The 26,838-nt window shown below is 34.4% G+C and overlaps 1 protein-coding gene across 4 annotated transcripts in view; it reads right to left on the reverse strand.

The window, feature by feature from the left end:
- The window catches only part of FNDC3A (fibronectin type III domain containing 3A), a 200,469-nt gene that overhangs the window by 146,434 nt on the left and 27,197 nt on the right, over window positions 1–26,838 (reverse strand). For 3 of the 4 annotated variants that reach the window (XM_044777168.2, XM_044777167.2, XM_014838930.3), the window contains exon 2: window positions 21,020–21,157. The exons of the other annotated variant lie outside the window; for it this stretch is intronic. In XM_044777168.2, the coding sequence (XP_044633103.1) occupies window positions 21,020–21,118 (99 nt within the window). In that variant the 5' untranslated portion in view covers window positions 21,119–21,157. The remainder of the gene's footprint in view (window positions 1–21,019; window positions 21,158–26,838) is intronic. 4 annotated transcript variants of the gene reach the window in all.

Genomic DNA, 26,838 nt, shown 5'->3' on the forward strand with positions numbered 1-26,838 from the left:
GATAATTTATTTCTGGATTACTAGCAATCACACTTACATTACATAAGCACATATCTAAAATACGCAGATGGGTTTTTAAATATTTTTTATTGAGATATAATCCAAATACAAAAAATTTACCCTTTAAGGAATACAATTCAATGGTTTCTGGTACAAATACAGAGTTGTACAACCATCACCAAAGTAAATTTTGGAACTTTTTCATCACTTCAAAGAAACTTTTGTAGACTTTTGTGACTGGCTTCTTTGACTAAGCACAAAGTTTTCAGGGCTCATCCAAGTTGTAGCATATACTGAAGTACTTCATTCCAGTTTATGGCTGAATAACATTCCATTGGATGGTTATGCCACATTTTGTTAATCTATTCATCATCTGTTGACAAATGTTTGGATTGTTTCTACCTCTTGGCTGTTATGAATAATGGAATACAAGTTTTTTTTACATAGACATGTTTTCGTTTCTCTTGAAGGAGAAGTGCTGGGTCTGTGGTAACTGTATGTTTAATTGAGGAACTGCCAGACTGTTTTCCAAAGTGGATTCCCCAGTTTACATCCCCACCAGCAGTGTATGAGGGTTCCAATTTTTTTCCACATCCTTGTCGACACTTGTTATTATCTGACTTTTTGATTCTAGGCATTCTAGCAGGTGTGAAGTGGTATTTCATTGTGGTTTTGATTTGCATTTCCCTAATGACTAATAATGCTGAGCAACTTTGCATGTGCTTATTGGACAGGTACATAACTTCTTTGAAGAAACAACTATTTAAAACCTTTGTCCACTTTTCAATTTGGTTATCTTCTTATTGTTAATGTATGAGAGATCTGTGTATATTCTGAATATGAGCCCCTTATCAGATATATGATTTGCAAATATTTTCTTATTTTTTGGGTTGTCTTTTCAGTTTCTTCATAGTGTCCCTTAAAGCACAAAATTTTTCAATTTTGATGAAGTACACTATATTTCATTGTTTTCTTTTGTGCTGTTGGTATCGTATCTAAGAAACCACTGCCTAATTCAAGATTGTGAAGATACAACCTTGTGTTTTATTCTAAGTTTTACAGCTCAGTTCTTATTTCAGGTCTTTGATTGATTTTGAGTTAATTTTTATGTACTGTATGAGGTCGGGGTCCAACTTCATGCTTTTGCATATGGATACCCAGTTGTCCCAGCACCATTTGTTGAAAAGACTATTCTTCTCCCATTGAATCATTTAGGCATCCTTCTCGAAAGTCAACTAACCATAAATGTAAGAGTTTATTTCAGGACTGTCAATTCTATTCCACTGATCTATATGTCTGTCCTTATGCCAGTATGACACTGTCTTGTTTACTGTAGCTTTCCATCAAGTTTTGAAAGTAGAAAATGTTGAGTTCTCCAACCTTCTTCTTCCTTTTCAAGACTGTTTTGGCTATTCTGGGTCCCTTGCATTTCCATATGAATTTTAGGATGTATTCGCCAATTTCTGCAAATACTTCCGTTTTGGTACGTAATGTTGAATCTGTGCAATCTGGAGAGTATGCCATCTTAACAATATTAGGTCTTCTGATCTATAATCATGAGATGTCATTCCATTTATTTAAGTCTTCTTTTCAACGGTGTTTTGCAAATTTCACTGTACAAGTCTTGAACTTTAAAAAAATTTTTTCCTAAGTAATTTTTTTGACACTACTGTAAATGGAAATCTTGTCTTAATTTCACTTTTAGATTGTTCATTGCTAGTTTAGAAATACGATCAACTTTTCTATACTGAACTTATATCCCACAATTTTGCTGAACTTATTTACTAACAGTTTTTTAGCAGATTCTTTAGATTTTCTTTTTACATGATGTCATCTGCGAAGAGAGAGTTTTATTCTTTTTCCAATCTGTATGCCTTTTATTTCTTTGCTTGCTTATTTACCCTGGCTAGAACGTTCATTATAATGTTGAATAGAAGTACTGAGAGCAGGACATTCATGTCTTATTCTTGATCTTTGGGGAAAAGCACTCCATCTTTCACCATTTAGTATAATGTTAGCTGTTGGTTTTTTTTAATAGATACCCATTATGAAGTTGAGGAAATTCCCTTCTCTTTCTAGCTTAGTGAGTGTTTTTATCATGAAAAGGTGTTGAATTTTGTCAAATTCTTTTTCTGAGTCTATTGAGATAACCATGTGGTTTTGTCCCTTTTCTATTATGCTGTATTACACTGACTGCTTTTTGTATGTTGAACCCTGTGATATTGTGATTTATAAGAAATATATATTTGGTCATTCAGATGATGAAAACATATTTCTCAGACATATTTGGTCTTCATCCACAGCTTCTGGTTCACGGCTCCCCAAAACCCTGGAATTTCCTGAGTGATAAGAGCAATGAAAGCTCTTGCCTTCAGTTCTCAATCCCACTCAAGGGTGGCGGCTGGTTTTTGGGAGAACCAGCCAGGTGACTAGAGGCTTGAGATTGAATCAACTGCCAATGGCCAATGACTTGGTCAATAATGGTTGCATAATGAAGCCTCCATAGAAACCCAAAAGGACAGCCCATCAGCCCCCTTTTTTGGAGAGTTTCCCTCTTGGAGAACCAGGATGATTCCACATGCCTGAGCTGGGCCCCAAGTTCTATGAAGACAGAAGCTTTTTTGTTCAGGACCTTGTCCTTTGTACTCTTCATCTGGCTGTTGATTCGTATCCTTTAATATTCTTTATAAGTCAGTAATCTAGTGAGTAAATGGGTTTTCTTGAGTTCCGTGAGCCATGCTTGCAAATTAATTGAACCCGAAGAGGGCAACCACGGGAACCTGATTTATAGCCAGTTGGTGAGAAGTACAGGGCACAACCTGGGACCTGAGGGTTGTCTTGTGTGAAGTGAATTCTTGGACATCCTGCTGGTGTCCAAGAACTGCTTGTTGGTGTGGCGAAGCCTCCACACACAAACATTGGAATTCGGTCCAGGAATGGCTTTTGCAAACCCATTTTGCATTCCTGGGATAAATCCCACTTATTTGTGGTGTGCAATACATTTTATACCTTGCTAGATTTGGTTTGCTAGCATTTTGTTGAAGACTTTGTGTCTATGTTCATAAGCGACATTGGTCTGCAGTTTTCTTGTGATGTCTTTGCTTTAGGTTTGATATTAATTCTCCTTCAAACATTTGGAGGGATTCATTCATGAAGCCATCTGGGTCTGGGCTTTCCTTTGTGAAGAGTTTTTTGGTTAAATTCAATCACTTTACTTGCTACAGCTACATTCAGATTTTCTATTTTTTCTTAAGTCAGTTTTGGTAGTTTGTGTCTTTCTAGATATTTGTCCAGTTCATCCAGGTTATCTACTTGGTGGCGTATAATTGTTCAAGTATTCCCTAATAATCCTTTCTATTTCTGTATGATCTATAATAATGTCTCTGCTTTTGTTCTTGATTTTACTAAACTGAGTCTTCTTTTCTTCTTGCTCAGTCTGTTTAAGGGGTTGGCAATTTTGTGATCTTCTCAAAGAATTAACTTTTGGGTTGGCTGATTTTTGTCTATTTTTCTATTCTCTATTTCATTTATCCCCACTCTAACCTTTACTATCTTTCCTTTTGTTTGCTTTGGGTTTAGTTTGCTCTTATTTTTCTAGATTCTTAAGATGGAATGTTCGGTTACTGATTTGAGAACTTTCTTCTTTGTTAACATAGGCTTTCAAAGCTAAAAATCTCCATCTAAGCACTGCTTTTGCTGTATCCCATAAATTTTGGTATGCTGTGGTTTTTGTTTTCATTCACTCCAAGTATTTTCTAATTTCCCTTGTTTCTTCTTTGGCCCATTGGTCATTTAGGAATATACAGTTTAATTTCCACATATCTGTGAATTTCCCGAATTTCCTTGTTACTGATTTCTAATTCCATTCCATTTTGTTTGGAGAACATACTTAGTGTTATTTTTATCTTTTAAAATTTATGAGATTTGTTTTACAGCCCAGTATATAATCTATCATAAACAATGATCCATGTGCCCTTGAGAAGACTGCTCTGCTGTTGTGTGGAGTGTTCTATAGATGTCTGTTAGATATGGTAGGTTTACAGTGTTGTTCAAGTCTTCTATTTCCTTGTTGATCTTCTGCCTCGTTCTATTCATTACTGAAAGTGGAGTACTGAAGTCTCCAACTATTACTGTTCAATTGTTTATTTCTCTCTTCAATTCTATCAATTTTTACTTCAGGTATTTTGTGCCTCTGTTCTAGGTGGATATTGACCCTTTTATCACTATAAAATGTCCTTGTCTCTAGTAACATTTTTTGTCTTAAAGTCTATTTGTCTGATACTAATATAGTCATTTCACCAATTTTTTGTTATAGTTTGCATGGCATATCTTTCTCCATTCTTTTAACTTCAACCTACTTGTGTCTTTGATTTAAAAAGCATACCTTGTAGATCCAGCACATCAATCAGGGGTTTTTTATCCATTCTGTCAATCTCTGTCTTTTCATTGTCATGTTTAATTCATTTACGTTTAGTGGAAATACTGACAAAGTGTAATTTACTTCTGCCATTTTGCTATTTATTTTCTTTATGTAATTATGTCTTTTTTTGTTCCTCAATTCCTCTATTACTGCCTTTTCTGGGTGCTAAACATTTTCTAGTGTTACATTTTAATTTTCTTATTGTTTCTTTTACTATATATTTCTTGAGTTATTTTCTTATTTGATGCCCTGGGGATTACAATTAACCTTTTAACTTATAACAATCTAATTCAGATTAATGCCAACCTAATTTTAATCGTATATAAAAACTTTGAGCCTCTATGACTCAGTTCCTTGTCCCCTCCTTTGTGCTATTATAATACTAATTATATCTTAATACATTATAAGCCAATCAACACAGTGTACATAATTACTGCTTTAGAAAAATGTCTTTTGAATCAGAAGAAAAGAATTAAAAACAAAATATATTTATACAGTCTTTTAAATTTACCTAGGTAGTTATTTTTACTGGTGCTCTTTATTTCTTCATATGGACTCGTCACTGTCTTGTGAACAGTCTTACTGAAGACAAGGAAACTGCTGAAAAGGCATTCATTAACCAAGTGCTACCATTTCTAAATTGCTTTATTAGTATCAACTGAAGCACCATTTACCTAGAACCAAGTGTTTTCAAATTTGAATTTAAACTCAATTTCCTTTCTTACTCCAAAGTGACTTAGACTGAGGATCAGAAGACCTAGATTATAGTGTTACAACTCTGCAACTCAGTGTGTAACCCTGGATAAGCTAGTTAGCTGTGAGCTTTATTTAGTTTTTCCGTGTGTAATAATGTGAACTGGACTATTTTTTCTGTACTCTTTTTCAGTTTGAAAATTCCGTAATCTCATCATACTCATTTTCATACACACTTTCACAACTGGCATTCTCTAAATCATCATTACTTTATGCCTGGTGGGGAGGGTGGATAGATAAGCCAATCATTCCTTTTTCTGGTGTCTCCCCACTCCATTCCACTTAATTATGTAGTTAAATAGAATAATTTTCCTCAAGGGTAATTCTCATCATTTCATTAATCTACTTTGGAAACTTTAACAATTAGCTACTGCTTATTACCTCAAATACAAAATTTAGAACATAGCATTCAAAACTCTTTATCAACAACTCTATCCACAATATCTAAGCTTATGTCTTTCATTCCAAACAGAGAAAAGCAGAGAGTACTGCATCCATTACTTTCCAGAATTAACCAGAATTATGTTGCCAAATTTGCCTCTGATACTCTTTTGAAAAAGAAATATACATTTACAGATTTTTTTTCAACTTGGAAGTATACTTTTCTCATCCTTGTTTTAATATTCTTAATATGCATGCTAGTATACATCCACTGTTAGTAGATACTATTGTTTTGTAAGGTTTTTTTGTTTATCAGTGGTATCATGTCTTATACATCCCTTTCTAATTTGCTGTTTTACTCAATGTTGTATTTTTGAGATTTATCCACTGTATAGATTCATATGATGGAATACTGGTGTATAGTATTCTAGTATTTCATTTTATGAATCCTCTAAATTCTACTCATTTCTCTACTATTGGATATTTACATTGTTTCCAGTTCTTTCATTATTACAAAAAAATATGCAATATTCTTGCACATGTGCCCTTGTATACGTGTATAAGATTTTCTGTAGGATAAATGTCTAGAAGTATATATGTTAGATTTTAGGTATGCACTTTTTCAGCTTTATTAAATATTGCCAGATCATTTCCCAAAACGGTTGTGCCAGCAGTGCATGAGGTATTCCATTGCTCCACAGCCTTACCATATTGTCAGACTTCTTAATATTTACACCCTCATTGAGGTTTTAATTTGCATTTCTCTCCTTTGAAACACAGCTCCAATCTCCTTTCTTCCCCCAAACTTTTAATTAGTCCCATGAGTCACTTCCAAGAAGATAGGGTACTTTGTTTGTATACAGACACTCTTTGTGGCCAACTCTGCAGCTAATATGAAATTCTTTTCTTTATACAATAAGCACTCAACTAATGTGCCAGTTAAGTACCAGCTCTTTTAGCTTTAAAATGCCAGTTTTAATATTACATAGGTATATAGACTATTAAGTGGTTAGTAATATGTTTACAGACACATATGAGACACTGGAATTGATGCTTACTAGTTAAATAATAGGTATTTTATTCAGACATTCCCCAAGATGAAGGCATAATGGATAATTTAGAGCCATGCTGAAATCCTGGAAAAAGAAAACAATTTTTCCAAGTATAATCAAGTATTTCCAAGGCAATAGTGATGAGAATAGCCTTCCAAATCACTTTTGGCCCTTACCCATATACTGTTTATAATACTGCACGTATCTACTGGGGGGAGGAGGGTAATACTCAAACACTTAATTGTAAATCTTTAGGAGCAAAAATTGTATCCTGTATCTAATATTTCTTATACAACTTAACCCAGTAGTGTTTGTGAAAATGAACCGTATTTCAGTTCCTAAAAAAGCCCTATTTCAAAACTAACCACCGTATCTAAACAATTTTAAATCTAATGATTTGTCACACAATCATGATTCCATGATTTCATGATTCCACCTATCCATGTGGAACAGGCAAAAGGAAGATATTTAGGAGACAACTTAAAATACTAAAGAAAATATCAGTGGTGGCAATAAAAGATTTTTTTCTAATCACATTTTGAGGAAGGGAGAAAATGGGGAAAACATGAACTACTACTTTAAAATAATGATTATTAAACAACAAAACAACAGTGTGAGGTGGCTAATTTTGAACTCATCAGAACCAATTATTTTCAACATTGTTATAGAGAAGATGACTCTCCCCACATCCCTCACCAAAAAAGCAAAATCCCCAAACTTAGGAAATGTTCTTGTTCATTTTTAAAATTTATTTTTGTTCACACAGGAGGTATGTAAATATTCCCTTTAAAATTCAAACAGTAAATACATCCACCATGATAGGTAAAATGAAAAAGATAATTTCAAATATTGATCTGACTGCAGAGCAACTGCCAACTAGTGCTGGTGGGAATGTAAACTGGTACAGTCTCTTTGGAAATCTTTTTTACCATCAATTGGGGGGTGTTTTGTGGTGGGGGGGAGGAGGGATAATCTTAGCCTACAGAAAGGCAGGCGATATTTGGGGGAAAATAATAGTCATCTACAATAAGGAAGATAGAAGAAGTAAGTTTTGTGTTTGAGGGAGTATGAGAGGAGTTCAACTGAATTTAAGATATTTTGGGATACATAAGTAGACATAAATAAAAATAACAGCAGTTACTATCTGAACATTCATATTCTTCATGACCCTTGCATTCCACTTCTAGGTATATACCCAAAAGAAATGCATGCACATGAACAACAAAAGCCATGTACAAGAAATGTTCTTTAAGAATTATTTATGATAGTCAAAAACTGAAAACAATGCAAGTTTCCATCAGCAGTAGAATGAAACAATTAGGGTATAGTCAAATAATGGAATATTAGGCAGCAAATACTATGCTACCTGTGGTAACATGGATGAATTTCATACAAGAATTGTTGAGCAAAAAAAAAACCAGAGACAAAATAATACATACTGTATAATTCTGTTTATATAAAATTCAAAAACGGCAAAAGTAATCTTAGGTTTGGGGAGGAAAAAGGAGATACTGCTTCAGAGAGGGAGTACTTCTTGGGAAGGGGTACAAGGGAGGAGTATCTTGGGGATGCTGGTAAAGCTCCACTTCTTGACTGGAGGGTAGAGATAGGGGCTATGTTCACTTTATTTTTTTATGGGGCGGTATAGAAATGATTTGTGCACTTTTCAATGTATATTGGTCTTAAAAACATTCTTAAAATTTAAACAGTTCAGATAAAGCAAAATTTGTCCTTCCACTCCTTGCCAACCAACCTCTTTCTTCTAAGAAAAAGAACCACTATTAACAGATAGGTAAGTATTTGTCCAAAATTTTTTTTCCTGACATTTGAAAGTACGTGGGTTTTTTTTTTTTTACCTTTTTTCAATTGTTAGAGCTTTTTTTTAAATTAAAAAAGTAATAAATTTATAAGATTAAAAAATATTCAGACAGTACAAAAGGGTGTATGGTAAAATGTCAACTCTTCTTTTTGGGGTCAGTCCCTGTTTATAATTTATTGTATACTTTTCTGTCATGTATGTATATGTGTGTGCATATGTGTCCTATTTTCAAAATGTTTTTTTCTTTTAAAGATTTTATTTTTCCTTTTTTTCCCCAAAGCCCCCCGGTATACAGGTGTATATTTTTAGTTGTGGGTCCTTCTAGTTGTGGCATGTGGGATGCCGCCTCAGCATGGCCTGATGAGTGGTGCGATGTCTGTGCCCAGGATCCGAACTGGAGAAACCCCAGGTGGCCAAAGCAGAGCACACAAACCACTTGGCCACAGGACCGGCCCTCAAAATGTTCTTTTTTGAAAAATCACACAAATGCAGCATTTTAGGAATCTAAATCTTGAGCATTCTATCTGGTGGTAAGAAAATATACAACAGTACTTTGAATATATAATCACCATGGTTTATTACTGAAAGGGAAACGTTATGAGGGTTGAAAGAGGAGAATACAACTTCTATTTCCACAAACATCTGTACAATTTTTGACCAAAAAAATCTTGATTTGTATGAAGCTAATGTAAGAACATATAAAAGATCATGGGAAAAATCACCTTTGTAAGAGGATTCCTTTTTTTTCACTTACTATCTCTTATTATAGAAGTTTATAATCAGATTCACTCTAAAAAAATTTTAGAGTTGTCCAGATAATTTTCACTTGAATGTATTTCCCTATTTACTCAATGCTGCTTACAAGTTATTCTTTATTTCTTCCTCACTTCAGCCAAACTATATTTCTTAAAAGTCAACAATTTATACAGGATTCTAGGTCACAGGAGTGGACTAACTACAGTCACCTAACTAGAAACATAGGAATTATTCAAATTGTAGAGTATCTACAAGTTGATTTAATAGAACGTCAATTATTTTTAGACCAGAATCCATGAAAATTCCATGACCATTATGTTTCTTCTTTAAGATGTTATTCCCTTTAGAGTTTGATGACCCTGTCTTTCACAATAGGCTTAAATGTATATATATATACAATTCATTAAAACACTAAAAATATTCAACATTTTAATTGATAACTGTCATATTAGCTCGAATTACATGAAAATATTTTGCTAGACATTTTTCAGATGAAATAATTTGTCAGTAAAACACAAAATAATTTGCCAACTTTTATTTTCTTGGAAATGGGAAGAGATATATACCTTAAAAGCGAATAAATGAAATGATATTGGTCTCAGTCATTCAACATTTTATTGTTTCTTGTTAAATATAAAAATAACTTCCAGTTTGTTAACATTCTCCGTAACTCTGTTTGCTTTTTTATTGATACTATAGGAAGCTTTTTTTCTTTAAATAGACTACCTTAAAATTTACAACCAATTTCTGTCTGATTTTACACCTTAGAACAAGAATCAGTGCAGTATTTTGCACATAGATAGCACTTGAATATGTGAAGCTGATTTTTTTTCCAGAGTAGCATACCTAAATATTATAGTTAACTTTCAATAATATGTTCTTATAAAAATGTGATAATATAAGCAGGTTTTCAGATCTGTACCTAGTGTGTAAGGCTTTTTATACTATCTCTAAGGAAAAGTTAATTGTTAATACTGGAATTTATAAAAAGTATTTGACTTTCTCATGAAATGTCATAGAAAGTGGCACGGTGTAGACATGCAGGAGAGACTAATGGGAAAGAAGAGACTGGCTTAATGTTCCAATTATAGCCTTTCCAAAAGCCTCTAAGAAAGAAAAATTTAGAAAATAGCAATTTTGTTTGCCAGGCAAAGCTATAGAGCAGTTAGAAGACTAATTTGGGCCACGAAATTTTTATGATTGAGGGTCTGGATTAGAATTCCGGTGCACAAAATTACTGTTAGGTGTGAGCTATTATTTTAGAGTCTCAGTAATCTCACCCCTAAGATTTACTGTTTACAGTTTGGTATTTAAGCTATCAGAATTTTTAATGTATATTTACAACTTTTTAAACTAAAAAATGTGATCACTTTTTAAAGTTCTTATATCTGATGTTTGGTTATTAGTGAAGATTTTCCTTCTTATTTCCATTTAAACCAAACAAGACTTCCAAGAAGATAAATTTTAATCCAAAGTAGCATCAGATAAAAGCTAATGTCAGAAACTAACATTTTAGGATTTGTTTTAGGTGGTGTAGAAAGGGAGAAACACCTTTATTTTCACTTGCTTTGCTGTTTTGGCTCGTCCCTAGTGCCCTCTGGACAAAAAGGCTCTGAATACTTTCGAAACAATTCTCAATCAAGAGTCCAAGCAAGGAAAGAAATTTAGTGACCTATGGTTTATTTATTCTGAGTTTCTTAAGTAAAGATTTGAGTCAGATGAAAACATGCCTTCTTTTTACAATTATTCATGCAGCAGGCTGGCTTTGAAGCAAGTTTTATTCTACACAGTCATGTATTTATATAATGTAAAGATTATTTCATACATGTTGGTATGTAAACACTGTTTTCCAAAGTAAGATAGATGTCAATAAAAAAATCTAAACTGACACTAGAAAATGAAATGATCTCTGATCATTTTGCACGTTTTATTTAATTAAAAACCCCATTTTTGGATGATGCCACCAGGAATGGTAGAGTATGAGCTTATAAAAACTCCACTCCTCCATAAAAGCAATGAGAATACAGTTATGTGCTGTATAATGACATTCCAGTCAATGACACAGAGCATATACGATGGTGGTCCCAAAAGATTAGTACCATATAGCCTAGATGTGTAGTAGGCACACCATCTAGGTTTGTATAAGTACAATCTAGGAAGTTCGAACAATGACAAAATTGCCTAACAATGCATTTCTCAGAACGTATCCCCACTGTTAAGCTATGCATAACGGTACAGGCAAAAATGGTGAAAATCAATTTTTTCAGAACTGGAAATTAACCAAAGGCTTGCAACAATTCCTTCAAGGAAAACAGCTGAATCCTGGTACATAGAGCAAGTTTTGTGCCATTTAAATTTGCCCTATTCTCTTCTTGCTCTCTGGCTTCATGGTAGCCTTAAAACCAATAGCCTCAAAATCACAGTAGCAATGAAATCCAGCAGACTAGCAGTCACTGAAGGGGACAAAATGGATTTGGAGCTCCACAAAAGTCCCATCTCCAAAGAATTACCATTATTTGACTTGTCTGGCAATTTCCTGGAAACACCCTCTCGCAGGTCTTGCCTTCATTTGACCTGTCTCAGAGCTCTCTCACAGCAAACAGCTCTCACCCTAGGAAGTATGACTAAAACAATCAGTGGCAGGTGTTTTAAGATCACAGTTGCCAGAGGTGATGATAACAACTGGGGAAACCAAGAAGTTGACCAAAAACCTTGAAAGGAAAAGCTGGGAGATGCCCACGAGGGGCTTTGAAAAGCTTCAACAAGTTCAAGTCAAGGTACAGTATAAACCTAATTTCATTTTGGCATCATAGGCCAACTCACAAGGTGCTCCAGCAGAAATAACTAACATTTCCCCCTACACCAAATCAAAATCCCCTCAGTACAAATCAACTCATTCATTCCTATGGCTTCACTACCCTTAATACTCTGATGACTTCCATATCTCTGGTTCAAATCAGATCTTCCTCTTGAACTCTAATTCATTAATTTACCTATTATTATAGGGATTAAGACAATGATATATGATTAGGAGTCTTAGGGACCTGGCTTTGAATCCTAGTTTCTGCCTTTCAGAAGCTATTATACCTACCCTAGTACCAAGTAACTTAACACCTTTCTAATTTTTAGTTTCTCTAAAATCAGAATATTGAAGCACTTCTTAGGACTGTTACAAAGATTAAACAAAATAAGGATTTCTGTAAAGGACCTGAATCAGTATCTGTCACATAGCAAGAGCTCAAATGGTAACTGCTATTATTTTTATTATTTCTACTCATATATCCCCAAAACATCTCAAATTCAATTGAAGTTCTCTTGTACTGTCTCAAACCCCAAACATGCTGCTACTTCTCTGTTTTCCTTATTGTATTAGGCTGTACTATTTTCTGCCTCTCCCTAGGGTAAGATCATCCTTCCCCACCCCACTGATGGCAGGCTTGGCCATGAGACTTGCACTAGTCAATGAAACATGGATAGAGGCCAATATGTAGTTCACCATGATCTCTGCCATGATACCAGCAACATTCTACATAGAGGGTGGATCTCAAGTGAAAATTAGGTGGAGCATAGCCACTAATGACCAGTGAGGGACATGTAGTTTGAGCAATAAATCTTTCGGTAAACTACTGAGATTCACAGACTGTTTGCTACCGTGAAATAACCTTGCTTATCCTAACTGATAAGATTTATCTTAGTGAACATGGCCTTGCCATCCACCTAAATATTCAAAGAAAAGCCCTGGAAAAATTCTTATCCTCTCTCTCAGTTTTGTTCTATGGCCAGTTCACCAATTCTGGTCAATTCTACCTCCCTAATATTTCCCAATTTGTACATCATTAATTTGACCTTAATTCAAGTTTTTTGTTTTCATCTATTACTACAACATTTTCTTTCTCCAGCTTTGCTCCTCTTAAACATTTTAATCTGCATTAATAAGATTAAAGTATTTATTTTCTTTTAAATGCTTCAAATGCCTTATCACAATCATTAAGTGCAAAACAGTTCTTAGTAAACTTATAAATGTAATAAAACTCAAATTTTCTTAAAGATTTTAACACTGTTTAAGTACCAAATATATACAGATTATCTCAGTAATATTAACACATTTCCAAACATAACACAAAAGTATTAATAGTATAAGTTTGATTTATTTCATTACTTCTATACTTAAGTCAAAGAAAACTCTAGACCAGAAGGCTTCACTGAACAGGTTCTACTGAAATAATTTTAAGTTTATACAAATTTACACAGATAATAGGAAAAAAGTAAAGGGTATACTCCCCAATTTATTTTATGAGACTAGCATATCTTTGATACCACAGACAGGATATTAGGAAAAACTCAAATTATAGGTTAATCTCACTCACGAACATAGACTAAACATAAAGTCCTAGAAAAAATATTAGCATACCCAAATCCAGCAATATACAGAAAGAACAACATATCACAACCAAATTACATTTACTACAGGCATACATCATCAGTTAAACATTAGAAAATCAATGCAAATTATTATATCAAAATTTAAAGGAGAAACATGATCATCTTAAAAGATGAAGAAAAAAACTAAAAATATTCAACATCCATTTATGGCAAAAAATTCTAAGGACACAAGGAATAGAATGGAACTTCTTAAGCTTATAAAGAATATCTATAGGGGCTGGCCCCATGCCCAAGTTGTTAAATTCACACGCTCTGCTTCAGAGGCCCAGGGTTTTGCTGGTTCGGCTCCTGGGCACAGACCTAGCACCACTCATCAAGCCATGCTGAGGTGGTGTCTCACATAGCAGAACCAAAAGGACCTACAACTAGAATATACAACTACGTACTGAGGGGCTTTAGGGAGAAGAAGAAGAAGGAAAAAAAAAAGAATATCTATAAAAATCTATAATAAACATCATGCTTAATGATAGAATGCTAAAAACATTCTCTTTAAGACCAAGAATGAGGATGCCTATCATTACCACTTCTATTCGGCATTACACTGGATGTCTTAGCAAATAATGAAAAAAAAAAAAAAAAGAGGTAAAGGATTACAAAGGAAGGAAAAAACTGCCATTATTTGCAGATATGATTTTATACATAGAAAATTCAAAAGAACCTACAAATTATTACAATTAATCAAAATATAATAATTATTATCCAGCAGGATATTAAAGCAATATATAAAAATAAACTGTATTTCTATTTACCAACAACAGAACATGAAATTTCACACACACAATCTATAATAGCATAGATATATCAACATCAACTTCAAGGACTGAAAGACTCAACATTGTGAAGACGTCAATTCTTTCCTAAATTGATCAATAGATTCAAAGTAATCTGAATCAAAATCTCAGCAGGGTGTGTGTGTGTATTAATAAGCTAATTCTAAAATTTACGTGTAAATGCAAAGGCAAATATATCAAGACACTCTCAAAGAACAACAAAGTGGGATGGTTTGCCCTATCAGTTACTAAGACTTAATTTAAAGTCTTGGTGTATTTTTGGCAACCAGGATAATCAAACAGACCAACAGAATAGAATTAAAAATTGAAAAACAATTCTACAAATATATGGTCACAATTTATGACATAAGTATCACTATAGAGCAATAGGAAAATGATAGTCTTCTCAATAAATGGTGCTGAGATGTCAGCATACATATGGAAAAATAATCAAACTGGACCCATGCCTGACACAATTCACAAAAATCAACTCCAGTAGACTTTACAATAAAATGCTCAAAGCAAAACTACACTTTTTAGGGGCTGGCCCAGTGGCCGAGTGGTTAAGTTTGCACACGCTGCTTCAGCGGTCCAGGGTTTCACCGGTTTGAATCCTGGGCATGGACACAGCACCGCTCATCAGGCCATGCTGAGGTGGCATCCCATATGCCACAACTAGAAGGACCCACAACTAAAAAAATATACAACTATGTACTGGGGGGATTTGGGGAGAAAAAGCATAAAAAAAAAAAAGAAGCTGAACTCCAACAGCCTTTGGATAAAAAAAAATATATATACTTTTTAGAAGATATTGCAGAAAAATATTTTCATTGCCTTAGTGTAGGGAAGAATTTCTTGAACAAGAAACAACACACTAACTCTAGATGGAAAGAACTGATAAATTTGACTATATTAAAATTAAGAACTGTCATCAAAAGACACTAAAGAGAGTGGAAAAAAGTGAGGATAGGAGAAAATATTCACCACACCGATGACTGACAAAAGGTTTATAGCTAGAACATATAACAAGAGTTTTGACAAATCAAAAAGAGAAAACAACATCATTGATAATAATCCAAAACTAGAAACCACACAGATGTCCATCAAGAATAGAACAGATAAATGAGTATATTTGGTATATTCATACATGAAATCCTATACAGCAACGAAAAAGAACAAATTTCAGCTACATACAATAATCTTAAAAACAACACTGAACTCAGCAAGACACAAAAGAATAGTTACAATAAAGGTTAATTTAGGTAAAGATCAAGGATAGGCAAAACTATATTTTATGTACTTCTCTATATATGTTATAGTTCACAATTTAAAACAGGTTTTGAAAAGAGTAAGTTGAGGGCACGTTCCGTGTTTTCTTAGATTCTGTACTGGTCTATTTGGCATCCATTCATCACAGGGCCAATTATATAAACTCTATCTTTTTATTTTCTGTATTCTTGATACTCTGGCATTTGTGGCTGATCTGGCTAGGGACAGACTGCCCCTGCCAGGGCTAACCAGTTCTTAAAGATAGCAAAGGGCTTGGCCAGGAACACATCTCTCATATGCAAACCAATCAATTCTGAGTCTACAGCTTCAACCAACTCCTTATTGGAGTCTTAGACACAAGCCAATATTTTTCTTGCCCTAATCATCCTAGTGCCAATTACCAGCCAACTAAAGATCACCTATATAGCCCAAAGCCTGCCAGAATTATTTATTTGATTTTTACTATTGAGATATAATTGACATATAACATTGTATTAGTTTTAAGTGTACAACATAGTGATTTGATATAGGAATACGCTGCAAAATGATTACCACAAGTTGAGCTAACATCCATCACCACAGAGTTACAATTTTTGGTGTGTGTGTGTGATGAGAACTTTTAAGATCTACTCTCTTAGCAACTTTCAAATATACAATAACAGTACTGTTAACTATAGTCACCATGCTGTACATTATATCCTCAGGACTTATTTATCTTATAACTGGAAGTCCGTAACCTTTGACCATCTTTACCCATTTAGCCCACCCCTCACCCCTCACCATTCGCCTCTGGCAACCATCAATCTGTTCTCTGTATTTATGAGTTGGGATTTGTTTTTAGATTCCACCTATATGTGAGATCGTATGGTATTTATCTTTCTCAGTCTGACTTATTTCATTTAGCCTAATGCCCTCAAGGTCTATTCACACTGTGGCAAATGGCAGGATTTCCTTCTTTCTTATGACTGAATAATATTCCTTGTATGTGTGTGTGTGTGTGTGTATACACAACTTCTTTATCCATTCATCCATTGATGGACACCTAGGTTGTTTCCGTATCTTGGCTTTCATAAATAATGCTGCAACGAACACGGGGTGCAGATAATTTTTCAAGATAGTGATTTTGTTTCCTTCAGGTAAAAACCCAGAAGTGGAATTGCTAGATCATATGGTAGCTCTTTAACTTTCTGAGGAAACTCCATACCGTTTTCCATAGTGACTGCATCAATTTACATTCTCACCAACAATGCACAAAGTTTCCTTTTTCTCTGTATCTGCACCAATACTTGTAATTTCTTGTCTGCCACAATTATTGAAGCTAGCCAATCCTAAACTGTTTATTCTACCCTGCTTTGCCTTTCCTGCGGAAACACCAATAATGGCTTTGGCCTAGGCTGTCTTTCCTCTTGCTCCTGATCAAAACCTAATGCTTTCCCTGTGGCCCAGGCGGCATGCCATGTCTCTCTTTTAGGAAATATAAGTAATAAAAATTTCCTTTCAATAGCATTAGCCTCTCCCACGTCATTACTCAGTCACCTCCATAAACTAATATCCCACAGGTACAAGCGAGACAGTTACAAAATAATAATTAAAAAAGATTAATGAAATGGAGAAGATTCTGATGAAGCTAGATGGGTAGAGACTGAGTTTTAAAAGGTCTTAAGTATAAGTTTAAATGCATTCAATCCTTTTGGAAGGTAAATGAGTAGAGATTACACAATATAAAGTTAAATTAGTAAAGTGCTGAACCACACAAGAAACCAAAATATCTGAAATTTTCTTCTGATGGGGGCAACAGTGAATAGAGCTAGAAGTATACCACTTGTGCTTGAAGCTCAAATTCCCTAAAGCAGATTTGGAGGTTCTAACAGGGCAGCATAGCACTCATATATATGCTTCACCTTCTCTCTCAGGAAAGGATATAATCTCAAATCAAGCACATGCTTGAGAATGCAAAATGGTACAGCCACTTTGGAAAACTGTTTGGCAATTTCTAACAAAGTTAAACATAGTTTTACCATTTGATCCATCAACCATGCTCATAGGTATTTACCCAATTGAACCGAAAACTTATGTCCATCCAAAAACCTGCACATGAATGTTTAGAGCAGCTTTATTTATAATTGCTGAAAACTGGAAACAATCAAGCTGTCGCTCGACAGGTGAATGGATAAACAAACATGTACATTCATACAATGAAGTATTCTTCAATACTAAAAATAAATGAGCTATTATGACACAAAAAGTAACTGTCTAGACCATATTGCTAAGTGAAAAAAATTGGTCTAAAAAGGCTACATACTGTATGAATCCAACTATATGACATTCTGGAAAAGATAAAATTATAGGGAAAGTAAAAGTATTAGTGGTTGCCAAGGGTTTGGGGAGTGGAGAGGAAGACCAAGGGAGGGATAAATAAGTGGAGCACAGAGGATTTTCAGGGCAGTGAAACTTTTCTCTATGATGCTGTAATGGTGATATATGACATTATATATTTGTCAAAACCCATAGAGCTTTACGATACAAAGAGTGAACCCTAATGTAAACTGTGGAATTTATTTAATAATAATGTATCAGTATTGGCTCATTAATTGTAACAAATATATTATACCAATACAAGATGTGAATAATAGAGGAAATTGTGTGGAAGAGGTACTATGAGACAACCTAAATCTAAACCTGCTCTAAAAATAAAGTTTATTAATAAAAATGGGGGGGGGGGATGAGGATTCTACAAACAGAAAAGACTGTTCAGATGCTGCCAGTCAAAATGAATGATAAATATCTATTACAGCCTCCCTAAAAGCACCACTAGTAGCAATGATGTCAGGAGGGATTCTCTCTAGTATAATTCATAACCCAAAAGACCCACTGTATATGACATACTATCAAAGACATCTTCTATATAAAACCAGAAAATATTGATGAAGAGAGATAATCTGGAGAGCCAAATAGAAGACATTAATTTGATCTCAACAGGTGGAAGAGTAATCATTCCATAATATATTCCCAAGAAACAGTACAGTATTCCCAAGAAAGTCAACACAAGGGAAAAACTGTTATCTGAATTTTTAATATCATGCATGTACATGACACTTCCCTATCAGGAAGTCTCTCTTAGTTTGCTTCTTTACTCCAGGCACCAACCAAGCGGTGTGACATCTCCACAGGCAAGCTCTAACTTGGCCATGCTTAGCATACCAACAAGTTCCTAAGTTAAGACAAATGTCTGTTGTCAAGTTTATTAACCTCCCACCTCTAAGTGTTACCTATTTTTGTTAGTTCCTTATATGTTACCACAGCTATTGGTCCATTCTTTTACGTTTATACCTTAGTATGTATCCTTCATAACTATCTCTTAGTTTTTGATCCACTGCTTACTATAACTATCTCTACTTTAAGTCCTGACTGGCAGATCTATAGTTCCTGCAGTCTTTTAAACATTTATTGAGTGCTTCAATTCAGTTTCAGCAAAACTTTACTGAGCTCCTTCAGGTTCACTTCACCCTCATAGCTACAGCTATCCTAAGAAGCTATTATAACCTCTGTTTTATAGTGAATCAAACATACAGAAGTTAAATAACTTGTCTTTGGTCACCTGAAGCAAATCTACCTCTATCAACCAAGTCCTGTGCTCTTTCCACTCATCTTTATCTCTTTCCCTATCAAACTACAAAGCACTCTGCTAGTTAGAATTTAAGACTTCACTACACTTCCTGAAACCTATTTTTCAAACACTACTTAAAAACCTGTCCTCTAGACCCCCTGACCCGACCTGCTCCTTCCAATCTTGTTCTAGTGAATTCTTCTATTCCCAGCTCCTTTCTCTATATCCATCTACAGCACTACTGATACATGCTAGGCATGGTGCTCTTAAGATTTCAAGAAAAATTCTGCCAACAGACTCTCCTTTTGGGGGAAAGAAGAGAAGTAAGACTTGAGAGGTCGTCGTGGTCTTGTTTCAGCCTGTTGTCTTCCGCTTAACAGATTACACACTACAGGAACATCAATGGACCATAATTAACTGCTTAATAGATTCTTTTATGTATTGACTATAAACAACCTGAAACCAGTGATCAGCCTGAGGCAAGAGTGATAACTGAAGACACACCTAGTGCCTCAAAGTAAATGAAAATCTGCCACGTCCATTATTTTTTGAGGGGAAAAAAATCTTAACAGACAAATTTGACCACAAAAAGCAAGTGAGTGAAATGAAGTTGCTGCTAAGAGCTATCTGAGCACATGTGAAAATTAAAACCAGGATATACTTTTCATGCCATGTTTACACAAACCAGAAAAATTCAGAACCCAAGCCAAGTGCTCTGGATTTTTCAATAGCAAAGTTAGCAAAGTAGCCCCTTATCTTGTAGGCAAATCATAACTGTCCACTATAGATACTACGTTTGTAAAGTAACAAAATATGACTATTTTTTTTCTTACTTTCCCAAGGAGGCAGTATGAGTAATGGTTAGGTGCAAAAGCTTTGTATGATCTTGAGCGTTTGTGAAACTCATTTTGCTTTATCTGCAATATAGGGACAGGTGTACTCACCTCACAGGATTGTTCAAAGAATTAAATGAGATCCTGAAGTTCTCAGCACAATGTTTTTTACATAATCATCCCTCAAAATGTTCCTTTTCCTCCTCATTATTATTTATGTCCTTAGTCTGTGTTTCCTCACCTACAGTATTAAAATCTCCACCATATAGGGTAGTTGTAAGAATTAAGCACATTGCATGGCACATAACAGGTACTTATGAAAGCCCATCATTTCCATCTCTTTAGGATTACAGGAGGAGTCAGGAGTCAATGAAACTACACAACTATATTTATAAAGCTCTGGGTTGGGAGAAAAACACACCAGCTTCTCAAGAATTGTGTATTTACCTTTGGTAGGGGGAAGTCTGGTGAGGAGAAGAGTGTAGGAAGAAAAAGAAGATAAAGTTTTATTATTATATAATGTAGGCAGTCATTTAATCACATAATTAAGTATGACTTCATAATGATTTGAAGTAATGATTTATAACAACATTAAAGAACAAGGTTAAACTTACTTAAAAAACAATCAGGGACTAGTACACTGTTTCAAGTAAAACAAAAACATCTTCAGTGGCAACAAAACATACACACAAGAAATTTAAACATTAATTAGCAAGACATTTTAGAAGCGACTTCAAAAACAGTCTCATTACTTCATCGTCCTATGAAACCCAAACAACATTTTGAACTAGAATTTAAAACATGAAGTAACAGGAACCCACTATTGTGAAGTTTAATTCTGTTTTAAATTTTGCATTCTTCTGAAAGAAATACATGTGTACCAGACATAGGGAAATAAACATTTCAGGTTCCTTACCTGTTGTGTTCCATCTGCACTTACAATAGGGGCAGAGAGAAGAGAAATATCACTACTTAAAATCTGAGCTGTATCCAGCAGTGGTGGATGTTCTGCCATTATCAATAAGACATTAATATATCGGATAACCCTCCAACTCTGAAAAACAAAAATAAATAGCCATTTGTGTGGACATTCCTAAAAATATATTAAAATATAATATATTCAAGATTTGTCTCATTCTTTATCCCAAAGAGATATTCCCGTCAAAGGAAATTTCACAATACTCTGTTGACTACTTTTTTTTCTGTCAACAGACCATTTAAGGAAATTTATGTCTTATAACTTAACCAACTATCTGTCAAAGTAGACAGTAAATTAAGATATATTAAAGCCAATATATCAGCAGCTTCTATTTAAATTCCATGTCTGCTTGTCTCTCTACCCCTTCCATCTCTATACAATATTTATTTAACCACCACTACTCTAGCTAAACACTGGGAGAGGCACTAAAATGCAATGATTGAGTGAGGCAACTCTACCACTAACTTTTTCTATGAGCAGAGAAGGTGATTATGAAGACCGAATCCCCCCTCATTACCCTATGAGTCTCTAGGAACCACACAAGAATTATAATTTTTCACTGATTCTTCAGATGGAGCAAACTGGTAGAAATGAGAACCTTTAAGTTTTGAGCTTCAATACTGGTCTTCTATCATTCTGTCTTTTTATTCTTTTCTAAGTGACACCTACTTTACAATAAACCAAATCATTTCAGCGATAAAAGTACAAACATTTAGAATCTTTGCCTGTAGACATAGAATCACTTATCTAAAAAGTAAAAGACTTGACATAAGCAATATTAGTCTACCATATACAACATCAAGTAACTAAACGTCAGCAAATCACAACTCAAGACGAATACAACTGAGCTCCACCATAAATTTTATCTAACTTATACTGAAAGGCAACAGATATTTTTGGATGCTTGCAGCATTCTACAATCCAGCAGTGTCAAGATGTTTAACTTTTAAAAGACATTAAATTCATTTTGTTTATTTTAAAATCTTAAATCTTTGCAGAAACTCTCATACAAGTTGATTTAACCTAAAAACAATTCTCTATTTAGATATATAAAAACCGCTATAAGACTTTCAAAAATATTCAATACAGGTATCTATTTCAAGATTTTTACACTTAAGATCATAGTATGGAATGTTTTATATATTACTTAACTCATAAAAATGCATGCCATTTAAACCTAACATATAGACAGAGACAAATCTAACTTATGGCTTAATCTGTACTGCTATATTTTTAAAAGTCCAATAAAATCACTAAGTACTTTAAATCAAATCAAATAATTTCACTCTGTGGAATATACAAAGAATTACATGACAGGAAAGAGTCAATGTATTATTTTCCCTCTTGCATGTCACATAATTTAGTTTAAGGAGAACTATTTTAGGGAAGCTAACTCAGGATTAATTAGAGAAAGTTTATAAGTAACTTATTTTCTTAATTAGTAAATTAAGAAAAATTACCACCATTGAATAATTTGTCATTGTATTCTACTTGTGATATTTTATATAATATGCTTAGCTAAAGCTGTAAACTACCATTATTATTTAAGTTTGAGAAAGTAATGCTGAAGATACAACCACAGTTTGCTTTCAAGAGGTGGACTGGAAGCTTTGCAAAGATACAAATTTCTTTTGAACCTCCAGTTAATTCCAAGAACAGTGCTATTATACATTGGATCTGAAGCCACATGCTATGTTTTAATATTATCATTCCACTTACAGTATTCTAATTGATTCTTTTCAAAGCTATAATACATCAAAAGCTTCATTTATGAACTGCTTTCTTGTTTGGCCATATCCATCACAGTATATGCAAAGTAGCAGGTTTTATTTAAGCATGAGAATTGGAAACTTTGGCCATGCAACTAAAACGTTGCATTTAGAAATCTAAAAATTCTTTTGATTTCTACATAGAGAACATTGTCAGTTTCTTCTTTCAATCAATTTCTTCTAATTTTGTTATTCCTACTTTCTAACATTCTCATTTTATCTTGTGACCACAAACACCCACTTGTTTTAAGTTATGCATCTATTTTGTTTCTTTTTAAAAAAGTGTAATGTTTGATATGTGCAAAAAAAAGGGGAGGAGTAATTTGTTGCATTTGCTAATTCTTATGGAATAAGTACTCCCCCACGGCCTATTTCAAGCTGTTATAGTTCAAAAATCAACCTGGAAATTCCTGAATTTTTAACAATTAACTTTTGTATACAAGTACAAGATGGTCTCAATACATCACTGTTTCTATCTAAATCTATACATCAATATATAACTATCTATGTAGTAATACTATAATATTAACATTTAGGGAATCTGGTGAAGAAAAGCTGAATATCTTTGTACTGTTCTTGCAACTTTTCTGTCACTCTGAAATTTAAATTAATGTCAAATTAAACAATATTTAGAAAAATTAATGTCAGGTAGATTGCAGATCTGAACGTAAAAGGTAAAACAAAAAAGCTTCTAAAAGATAAAGACAGAAGAATATCTTCATAGTCATTGGATAGAGAAAGATTTTTTAAACAGGGTATAAATTATATTTCTTAAATCATAAAGGAAAAGAATGATATATTGAACTTAATTAAAATTAAGAACTACTATCCAGGGACTGGCCGGGTGGCGCAGCAGTTAAGTTCGCACGTTCCGCTTCTCGGCGGCCCAGGGTTCGCTGGTTCGGATCCCGGGTGTGGACATTGGCAAAAAGCCATGCTGTGGTAGGCGTCCCACATATAAAGTAGAGGAAGATGGGCATGAATGTTAGCTCAGGGCTGATCTTCCTCAAAATAAAAACAAAAACAACACAAAACAAAAAGAACTACTATCCATTAAGAAATATCTTAGAATGAAAAGGCAAGCCACAGACAGAAGACATTCACACCATAAATAATTGAAAAAGAGTGAATATTTAGCATATATATAGGTCTCTTACAAATTGATTTTTTTAAAAAAGAAAAATTCCAAAAGACTTGAAGATGTTCTTCACAAAAGTGGAAATTTAAGAGACCAATAAACATACGGAAAGACTGTCAAATTCATTAATTACTAGGAAAAAGCTAATCAAAAATCATAATGAAATAACACCACGTACTCACTAGGATGATAAAAAAAAAAAACAGACTGACAATATCAACTATTAGTGAGGCTTTGGAGCAACTGGCATACCCATAAGAAATGGGAGTGAAAACTCATAAAATCACTTTGGAAATCAGTTGGATTTTATCTAACAAAGTTGAACATATAAATATTCTATGACCCAGTTACAATCCAGCTATTAGACTGCTAGTATATACCAAAAAGAAATGCATGCACATATACACCAAAAAAAAAGTACAAGAAGGTATACAGCAGCATTATTCTTTAATTGCCCCAAACTGTAAACAATTTAAATGTCCCTCCACAGTAAACGGTAAATTGTATCTGATTCCATCCAATGGACTATATAGCAATGAAAATTAATGAACTAGGGATCCAGGGAACACCACAGATAAATTTCACAAATACAATGTGAGTGAAAAATGGAGAATACACACTGCACAACTTTAAAGAAAGTTCAAAAACTGATAAAACCAATCTATGGTGTCAAAAGTCGGGATAGTGATTGCCTTTAAAGACAAAGAAAAGATGGGGACTGAGAGGGGCATGAAGGCAATTTATAGGCTGCTGGTACCGTTCTATGTCTTGACCTGAGAGGCTGTTACGTGGTAATTACCAATGCACTATGCATTAAGCTGTACACTGATAAGTATGCATTTCTCTGCGTATACTTCAATAAAATTATTATTATTATTATTACTTTTTGCTGAGAAAGATTCGCCCTGAGCTAACATCTGTGCCAATCTTCCTCTATTTTATATGCGGGTCGCCACCACAGTATGGCTGCAGATAAGTGGTGCATATTTGCACCCAAGAACTGAACCCAGGATGCCGAAGTGGAGTGTGCCAAACTTAACCACTAGGCCATGGGGCCGGCTCCATCAATAAAATTATTTTTAAAAGTTAAAAGGACCACATGATCATCTCAATTGATGAGAAAAAGCATCTGACAAGATTCAGTACCCTTTCATGACAAAAACACTCAACAAACTAGGAATAGAAGGAAACTACCTCAACATACTAAAGGTGACATATGAAAACCCCGCAGCTAACACCATGCTCAGTGGTGAAAGACTGAAATATTTTCCTAAGATGAGGAATGAGGCAAGGATGCTTGCCCTCACCACATCCATTCACAGTGTTGGACAATGTATGGAAGTCCCAGCCAGAGCAATTAGGCAAGAAAGAGAAATAAAAGGGATCCACATTGGAAAAGAAGTAAAACTATCTCTGTTCACAAATGACAAGACATTATATGTAGAAAACCCTAAAGATTCCATTAAAATGCTGCTAAAACTAATGAACAAATTCAGTAAAAATGCAAGACACAAAATCAGCACACAAAAATCAGTTACATTTCTATATACTAACTGAACAATCTGAAAAGGAAATTAAGAAAACAATTCTATTCACAATAGCATCAGAAAGAGCAAAATACTCAGGAATAAATACCAAAGAGGTGAAAAATTTGTATACTGAAAACTACAAAATACTGCTAAAGAAATTAAATAAGATACAAATAAATGGAAAGACATCTTGTGTTCATAGAATGGAAGAGAATATTGTTGAGATGTCCATACCATCCAAAGCAATCTACAGATTCAATGCAATCCCTATCAAAATCTCAATGGCACTTTTTGCAGAATAGAAAAGTTCATTCTAAAAGTCGTATGGAATCTCAAGGGACCTTGAATAGCCAAAACAATTTTGGAAAAGAACAAAGTTGGAGGACTCAAACTTTCTGATTTCAAAACATATTACAAAGCCAGAGTAATCAAAACAGTGTGGTACTGGCATAAAGACAGACAAATATACCAACGGAATAGAATACAGAGCCCAGAAATAAACTCTCATATGTACGGTCAAATGATCTTCAACTAGGGAGCCAAGACTATTCAGTGGGGGAAGAACAGTCTCTTCAAGAAATGGTGATGGGAAAACTGCATATCCACATGCGAAAGAATGAAGCTGGATCCTTATTTTACACCATATACACACTTTAACTCAAAACAGAAAAAAAGACCTAAATGTAGGACCCAAAACTATACTACAAGAAGAAAACAGGAGGAAAGCTTTATGACGTAGGATGTGGTAATGATTTCTTGGATACGACACCAAAAGCAAAGGCCAGATAGACAAATGGGACTACATCAAACCTGAAAATTTTTGTGCTTCAGGGGTCACATTCAACAGAGAAAAAGGCAATCTATGGAACAGAAAAATATTTGCAAACTGAGCTCTGGCTGCTAGAAAATACCACAGGCTGGGTGTCTTAAACATTTATTTCTCACAGTTCCTGAGGAGGCTGGGAAGCCCAAGATATGAGTGCCAGTATCCTCAGGTTCTTCGTGAGAGCCCTCTTTCTGGCTCCCAAAGGGCCACCTTCTTGCTGTATCCTCATATGGCCAAGAGAGAGGGAGCTCTGGTCTCTCTTCTTCTTCTTAGAGGATAAGGGCACTAATCCCAGCAGGGGGCTCCACCCTCATGATCTCATTAAACCTAATTATCTCCCAAAAGCCCACCTCCTAATACCAACACATTACGACTTATGGCTTTGACATAAGAATTTTGAAAGAACACAAACATTCAGTCCATACATTTCACCCTTGGCCCCCTAAAATCCATGTCTTTTTTGCATGCAAAACAGTCATGCGCAACATGATGAC

Source organism: Equus asinus, chromosome 11, assembly GCF_041296235.1.
Source record: "Equus asinus isolate D_3611 breed Donkey chromosome 11, EquAss-T2T_v2, whole genome shotgun sequence".
Lineage (NCBI taxonomy): Eukaryota > Metazoa > Chordata > Mammalia > Perissodactyla > Equidae > Equus > Equus asinus.